This window comes from Lonchura striata, chromosome 1 (genome assembly GCF_046129695.1).
Source record: "Lonchura striata isolate bLonStr1 chromosome 1, bLonStr1.mat, whole genome shotgun sequence".
Classification (NCBI taxonomy): Eukaryota; Metazoa; Chordata; class Aves; order Passeriformes; family Estrildidae; genus Lonchura; species Lonchura striata.
This window is the reverse complement of record NC_134603.1, coordinates 43610679-43619200: the sequence shown is the minus strand read 5'-3', so window position 1 is coordinate 43619200 and position 8522 is coordinate 43610679. Positions and strand designations below refer to the sequence as shown.

The 8522-nt window shown below is 39.7% G+C and overlaps 1 protein-coding gene across 1 annotated transcript in view; it reads right to left on the bottom strand.

Annotated features, from left to right (window-relative positions):
• Positions 1–232: 232 nt before the first annotated feature.
• KLHL14 (kelch like family member 14) overlaps positions 233–8522 on the bottom strand; it is a 59033-nt gene continuing 50743 nt past the window's right edge. Inside the window, exons 6-9 of the mRNA XM_021525724.3 lie at positions 6085–6275; positions 5765–5923; positions 2902–3059; positions 233–2442 (exon numbers count right to left, since the gene is read on the bottom strand). Coding sequence (XP_021381399.1) covers positions 2302–2442; positions 2902–3059; positions 5765–5923; positions 6085–6275 — 649 coding nt within the window. The 3' untranslated portion in view covers positions 233–2301. The remainder of the gene's footprint in view (positions 2443–2901; positions 3060–5764; positions 5924–6084; positions 6276–8522) is intronic.

The following is an 8522-nucleotide window of genomic DNA, read 5'->3' as shown; positions in this document are numbered from 1 at the left end:
AAATTTTTAAATTATTTTGGTAAAAAAAGGAACCATTTAAAAGGACAAGAAGTATCCTTTAAAAATGGTACATTTTAGTAGAGACAGGTGACAGTCAATGTTCAGTGGCAGACCTTTTAAATGTCATACAAGGTTTCCTCATTTATTATCTTAACAGTTTCCTTTTTTATATATATTTATATTTATATACTTTCAACAGGAAAGGAAAAAAAAGTCATGATTGCACCAAATATATTTTACAAGGGATCCCTTGGATCTGAACAATATAAATAAATACAAAACCAACTAAGATTGCACTATATAGGAGAAATGGATTGAGATTTCAGGATATACACTCCACCTTTATGAGTTCCTTAGTGATGCTCACTGGAAAACTCCCCAAGGGCACATTCAAATATTAGCATCTTCAGATAATTATTTTGTTTAAACATTTTTTATGGGAATGCAGCTACCTTATCAATTGGATTATTGCATTTGTGTGGTACCAGTCTTTACTGCATTACACCAATTTTACAAGTTGTGTAATTCTGATGCAAGCAAGGGAGTTGCAATAAAATTGGACTGATGTCAGAGAGAAACCGTGATATTTGCTCTCAAGCATCAATATATAGTGTAATTTCTGTGTACATTCACCCTTTTTCTATTTTGCAAAGCAAATGAAGTCTTTTTCCCATTTATTGCCTCTGCAGCTGAAACCAACCTCCAGTAGCTGCCTGCTCCTTGCTTAGCGCACTAGCATTAGGTCCTGTCATGAAAGATATGTGCAGGGCTGAAAATGCAGGAGCAGAGTGTCCTTTGCCTTTTATCTGGTGCAGCCAGCTACAACTAGGCAAATTAAAGGCCAGATATTTAGCTGACATAAAGTATATCCATTGGCTTCGATGGCGCAATGTCAGTTTACAGTAGTAAAGAGGATGGTCCTGAGAGTAATGGATGCAGCACTAGTAAACCACAGTGGGAGAATTATGCACACACTTTAATGAGGTGCAGATGATTTTGTCTGTTAGCTGCAAGGTGGTGAAGAATCAGGCTCAGATTTTGTCACCGCTTTTGCAAAGCCAGGACAGAAAGACATAAGCTTAACACATAGACAGTCTGATTTGTGCAAGCAGCTATGACTTCATGAAGCAAGTCCTAAATGCTACTGATCCCCTGTGGGAGCATTCTGAACTCACTTTGCAATGTGTAAATAATTACACAGGCTATAAGGCAGTGGAAAGTCTAGCCTTATATTACTTTGGATCAACAGTAAAACTCTCTCAGAGTGCACCTTAAGATCAACCACACAGGACTACTTTAACTACTTACTAGTGTCTCTCTAAAAATGTGCATAAGCATTTCAGAGTCCAAAGCAATAAATTTATGATTAAATGCAGTTTTCTTGTCTTTGGAAAGAACTTGCACAGATGCTGATATCTAACAGGTTAGTGAAAAGGAAGTAAGGCTTCTGTGCTTTGTTAAGTGGTCATAGAAATAACTTACTTTACAAAGCCAGATTTTAAGCTGTAGGATCCAAATTCTGTTATACTAATGTAGAACCAGTCATTCCACGTGATTTCAGTGAAATGGTTCTGACTTTACACAAGTGTGATTAGAAGAATTTGATCCTAATCCCTAAGCTGCTATTGCAAGAAGTGCTCTGTAAAGCATAGCTTTCATTGTAGTCTGCTTTCTGCTGCACTTGCACATGGGGACTTTGAAGGCAGAGTGTATTAGTTGCCAAGCTGTGCAAAAACTGAATGTTTCTTTACCTTTTATAATCTTCTGATGCTGTGTTGCTTGCAGAGCATATGAAGTAGTTGTAGGTTAGGATTACAGAGGAGGAGACAATTCTGCAATGCAGTGTGAGCTTTTCACTATCTGAATTCTGAAACATTCATGAAAACAACATCCTCATGACTTCAACACAGATTACATGCAGGTAGATACAATGCACAATACTGATCTTGTCTCTTCAGGCTCTATTTGAACAGTTAGCCATCATTTTTTTTTAAGTTAAATTTGATGTGAGGAGTATCTCTGCAGCAGGAAAAGTTTAAATCAGTCTGAAATGGCAGTCTGTCAGCATGTAATGTTCGGTGTATTTTAGCTTCTTGCTTCATAAGACACCGGCACCTATCTGAGATGGGACAATGCTTGGTTTCTCTTATCTTTTAGTTTGCTCCAAAAGCATAAACATGGAATGAGGGGTCAATTATGGTAGCTTTGTTTTAACAGGAATTCTGTTCTAATAAAATATTTACGTCACCCGTCATTATTTTCCCAAATGCACTCAGTGTTCATGTCAGTGCTCCTGGCCCATCACTTGTTGTACGGAACACAGGCCGGCAATACCACAGTCGAACACGCAGGTCCTGCTAGGGGCTCCGCAACGTCACCTTCCAGTTCTGTCCAAGTCCCTTTCTCAGGACTGTAGCATATAGTTGAAGATTTGTAGGCTCCCTGGTCAGAGAACAAAATGTCGTATTAAATGTGGCTTTGGTAAAATCCAAGTCACACATCAGCTCTAACAATGTTTGAAAGTGACTCAGGGTCACTCTAACTTAGAAGCTCTACAAGAAGTTTTGGTTTTGTGAGCACCCAGCCTCTGAAAATCAGTCTCCTTTACAAGCACCTCATAAACAGAGCTGTAAGCATATAATCCCATCAATCACTTTTTCAAAATTCCTTCTGGTTTTTAAATTACTCCATATAGGTGAATAGAGTGTAATAATAACTTATCTAAATAGAGAAGCACAAAGGTAAAAAAACACTCCATGTTCTCTATAAGCTAAAAACCAATCTGAACCTGCCCCAGTAGAGCTAATTCGCCTCCCCTCTCCATCCCATCTGCATGCTCTATGGACTGACCACAAGAACACAGAAGGAATAGAAAGGTGATTGTAGAAAGCAGGTACACACCATACTCCAGCTGTAGCCTCCTACAAGGTAAATACTGTCATCAAGGACTGCACAGCCAGGGCCACTGCGACCCTCCAGAATAGGAGTCTGGAGGATATTCCACTGGTCACCTTTTGGATCGTAGCATTCCACAAGCATTACGTCGAGATGGGAGAAACCTGGATGAGGGCATTAAGAAAAGAGAATATGTGTTATGACATTCTGGTTTATTACTTATTTTACTGTTACATTTATTAAATTATAGTTACAATTATATTATTACAATTATAATCCTTAAATAGTTTTTAGAAAATATTTTCATATACATTTAAGCCAAATTCTGTAACATCAATGCTTTATTATTTCAGTTCAAATAAATCTGTTGAAGGTTTTTACCATTAGTTCTACAATCTTCTACAAATCACAAGTCTATATAAAACCTGACCACATCAGGAAACACTCAGTAATAACTTATTAGGGACACAAGCAGACTCAAAATTTTTCCTTGTCTATCAGTGGTAATACAAGTTTGAACATGTAGGAAAAGATTGTCCTGGCAGTCCTTCTGAAAATTCATCAGATACAATCTATTCAAAATTTAACAGATTGAATTTTGCTCAGAAATCAATGTCTAACAAGTCCAGGGAGAGCTTAGACAACTGAAGCCACTTGTTTCTAGTGGGACGAAATGCTTAGCATGATGGTCATGATGTGCAGGACCAGTTTCAATTTTCCAGCTGATTTAAGGTATATTCTAAAGCACACAGCTGGGGTAAAGTCTTTAAGGCAACAAAAAAATGTAACCACAAAAATGGTGGCCCCATCTTTCCCTTGTAGGCCAAAAAATGCTCCAAGCGACTGCTGCTGTTCGATCACCAAAGGGCAGAGGGGTCTCAGCTCAAGATTCTCAAGCTGTATCAGTTAGTATGAATTAAGTGAGCCGAACACAGACATTGAACACAGGAGTTCTGGTTCCTGCTCTAATATTTAGGCAATTCCCTATTTCAAACTACCTTCTTTATCAGAGCACTGCAGTTAAAGTATGGCTTTCCTAATATGCTGAAGTGCTTTTCTTAACCCTTCTGTTTTCTCTTCAAGATACGACAGCAAAGAGAAGTAAGATTTTCTGTAAAAAGGGTATTTGGTGATATTGGCATTTCACAAGGGAGCTGCTTGCTTGAATATTATTTATGTCTGGAATGAGTATGAAATAATATGAAATAATTAATGATGATATAATTATTTGCTACTTTAATGTTTTCAAGGTGTCATAAAAAGGCCACTGCTGTGTACCCAGAACCTGTCAAAAGCTCTGTAACAAACTGCAGTATGCACATGACCAGCTGTGATGTGGTAAATGCACAGCTAACACTACTATACAGTTCAGCTTCACAAAGGAGGGCTTTGCCATGGAGCCCTGCTATTCCCTGCTGGTGGAGAATTTGTAACATTTCATCCACACTTCAGTCCCCTCCCTCCTCCCTATACCTGCAGTTCTTCTTTTTGTTTCTCTGTATAGCAGAAACCATTTTTTTCCAAAAAGTCCTTTTACCAGACAGCCACACCTTTCCAGAAGCTTGGATGTTAAATAACCCTCACAACGCTTCAAGCATAACAAAGGCACACAGGACAAGAGTTGTAGAGGCAAAAATGCTTATTAGAAGTAGGTGAAACTGTGTGGAAAAAATAAAAAAGAAGGTGGCAGAATAGAAGCAATTCAAGCCCCTGCAAATCAAAGCATGTGCTTTAGCTTGAGGAGAGCTGTGACAGGTTTTACTTTTGTAGGAGGAAAAGCCAAAGCACTGAAACCTGGCAGTTGTTCACGTGCAAGCAGCTTTTGCTCTCTTCACCTTGTAAGGTCCAGTCCATAAACATCCATCCCAGCTGGTGTGGGGTGTGGAGGCACAGCAGCACTGAACCTGCCTGCAGGGGTTTATGCACCAGTGCTATTTATCAGGGAAAATTCACATTTGGGACTTTGTCCCTTGCATGCTCCACAGACACTCAGGTCTCCAAAAGCAGCATGTGGCTTTACCGTGTCATGAGGACATGGGGACTGGAGTCAGACATGACCTGGTCTTACTGGCAGTTAACACATTTTTTAACTTTTTCTTCTATAGTGTGATTTTATCTTTTGTTGTTAGAAGTATTTTATTCTTTTTAGTTTTAAACATTAAAGGAGAAAGAAGAAAAAAGTGCATATAAATGATCAAATATCATCATGGGAGAAATGAGCAAGAGGTGTGCTTTTTGTCTAAGTGGCTGGATTAAGAAGCATCTTTAACAGCAATGACATACAGGTATTAAGATAAAAGTACCAGATGCCTAAGCAATAGTTATTTTAATATGAGACCTTTTCAAATGATGAAAACAAGAGACCTCTAAAAAGAATTATAATAAACAAGCTGCATTTAATACTAAAAAGGGATTTAAAGAGCTTAGTTCTACTATTTAATGGGTGGAAGTTTGCTTCTTTTTTTCTCTTCATTAAATCAGGAGCTTGTTTTTGTGTGTTGCTCTGAATAAAGCTTTCTTTAACTGCACATTTTGGAAAATGATTTACAGAGGAAAATATTGCTGGTGCTTTAGGGTCAAAGAATAATCTGTTTGTTTCATTGAATTCTTGGTAATGACAAATTGTCCATGCTTTTGAGTAATGGAAGCTCCCATTTTTATTATCTAAAGCATTCATTACTCATATATTTAATGTACTGTTATAATTTTAAAATAATTTGCATAAAATGTTTGTAAAATTGCTGGCTCAAGTGTCCTGTTAAATTGTATTGCATGGCTTTCAATGTATTTAACAGTGACTGTTTAACAAAAATATTCTTTATCAGAGATGTGGGACACTGAGATACTTTTTCACTATTAAAAATGTGACCTTTCAAATGGTTTCCTCCAATTGCATACAGTCGATCATTCATTACAGCCAGAGTGTGGATTGCTCGTTTTGTGTTCATGTCCTGTTTTCGGGCCCAGACGTCCATCACAGGGTCATAGCAATACAGCCAGGGAACATATTCTCCATTGTGAACACCTCCTGCAAAGTAAATACACATCAGTTCATTCATATAAATAAAGACATTGCACTGCAGCAGGAATTTAGCTCTCTGGTTTTGGGGTTCTGCAGTTTATTTATTTTTTATGGTGGTTTTGGGTTGGTTTTCTTGTCATACAGCAGGAATTATTCAAGACACTGGCCTGAAATATATATCTTGCCATTGTGAACGGCTCCTGCATGGGCTGCCAGGGGTTGTGGTAGCGAAGACACGTAACGCCACTCGTTTGTCTCCAGGTTGTAGCACTCAACGCTGGACAAGTAGCCAGTTTCGTTTCTTCCACCAATAACATACAAGTTCTTGTCAAGGCGGCAGGCGTAGAAACTGGCTCTCCTGGAGGACAGGGCAGGGCAGAACAAACAAGCCAACAAAAAACCAATTAGCCACGTCAAACGTTTCTTTCCCGTCTCCAGCTGACTTCCTGAACTAAGAGATTTGCTCCTTCAAATGCTACATCAGGGAGAAGTAGCTTCCAGGAAGCTTCACATGCTTACAGCTATCCTAGAGACTGTGGCTGCTTTGCTAATCAAATGCACAATACTCAACATCAAAAAATACTTCATTTTTTGTGTCAAAACAATTAGGCACACATAAAACTGACAGAAAATACCCCTTTTCCAATCTGTTTGTTTCTTTTTCACACTCGTGAACGATAAAAAGGTGCTCATTAATGTATGGGGCATTACCTTGTAAGGGATATAACAACTCAGTAAGACAAAGTGAAAAATGAGGTAGATAATGTAACAATAATAAATTATCTTGACATTCACTTTCTTTATGGTCCTTCAAGGGTCATTGTTCCCAATTTACTAAGAGAACCACATCATCAAAATTTTTCTTCAATTATCATTTTTTCTTCCTTCTGCAGTACTGCAAATAGAACAACTTTCCTTATGCTAGCCACAACACTACATTTCCACCCTTTAACTCAAATGAGGTCTGTCTCCATCTGACTAACCCTGAGAAAAGTTTTAGCCACCTGTCTGCTTTTACATGCAACTCAAGTGTGTAGGAAAACAATTAAGTTTTCTGGCCAGGACTGCTGGGCAAATATTAGTTTGTCTTCATTGTGCCTCCAAAATCAATGCTGAGTGTTTGTTGCTGAAGTAAAAATTGAGCAGCAGATGAATTTGAGAGACCTTGGTTGGTGTGATCCACTCCAGGGAGAGCTCCTTGGATCATTCAGCAACAGGAAGGATTACTAGAGTAGAGATCTTTAATTTCAAGCTGCAATAACATGAGAAAGAAAATTGCAAAAGAGCACAGCTGGGCTAGGAAGAGCTGAACAAAATATTGAATGACAAGAGTCATCAGTGCCCAACATAAAATCTCCTGAGTGAAACCAGAATGACATGGGAGCCCAGAAATGAGCAGGCAGGCCAGGCACAGCAAAGTTAGGTCTGACAGCCAGTGCAAAGCAGGCACTCTGGAGTGTGGCTGTAGCTTGCCAAACCCTGCTCTGTGGCTGATTCAATGCACTCTGGTTCCTCCCCAGATGCCTTACTTCGAATCTGGGAGTAGCTGTATATTTCACTCCTGAATCATGCACTAAATCTTGGGGCCTTGATGGTCAGCTGCACCATCAAGGACTTGAACCTGCAGATGACTGCAGAGCACATGGATGAGCAGTGGTACACACAGAGCACAGCATCCTCAGTGAACAGCTTGGGCAAGTCCAACTCCTTCTCCGCCTTCCCGAGAGCCATCCCATGGCCAGGTGAGCTAACAAAGCCTGGTGTGCCCTGTCCCTAACCTGACATCTAGCCAGGCATGTTCAGGAGCATTTCCTTCAGTGAAGGCAGGAATAAGATCTTGCTCTTTTGCACAGCTACCTATTTTCGCAAAATTTGCAGCATCCTTTAACATTTTGGAGAAATTTCCCTCTTAGTTAAAAGTGCCTGAGACTGGCTGGCAGTTTATAAGCTGGAAGAGAAGCCAGGCAGCTACCAAGGAATACAGCCATGGAAACAGCAGCACTTGCTGGGCATCCACGGAACAGATTTGATGCATCACTGCCAGTTTCTGACCTTACTTTTGGATTTGGTGCACACCTGACAGGGCTTCTCACCAGCCAGGGTCACGGAACACCTCCTCTTCACTTCTTTGCTTTCACCCTGCCTGCACATGGGAAACTTGGATGGTGTGGGACAGAACCCCTTTCTGAATGTGGCTGAGGAGTTCCACTACAGGGAAGACTTATGAAAAAAAAAAGTGGAAATAGGAGGACAGGAATACTGGCAAATGTCTCCAGATCAACTGATGAATTAAAAAAGACCATTTAATTAATCTGTCAGTGGGCAGATAGAAGCTGATGGCATATTTTGCTCCACATGGTTGGGCAGCAAATTGTGCATCTATGTTTTTAGCCTGATATTCTATGGAAATGAAGCTAATTTGATTACACTGTACATGTACCCATGTCTGCCTACTGTTGTCTCTTAAAAAAAACCCTGTTGACTGACTTCACTCTAATTTGACAGAGGCTATAGGTGTTACAGGCAATCAAGTGTGTATAAGCTTTCTGAGAACATGTGATGGGCCTGAGGCAACACAGCCTGCAGTTGCCCCAAAAGTAGGAAA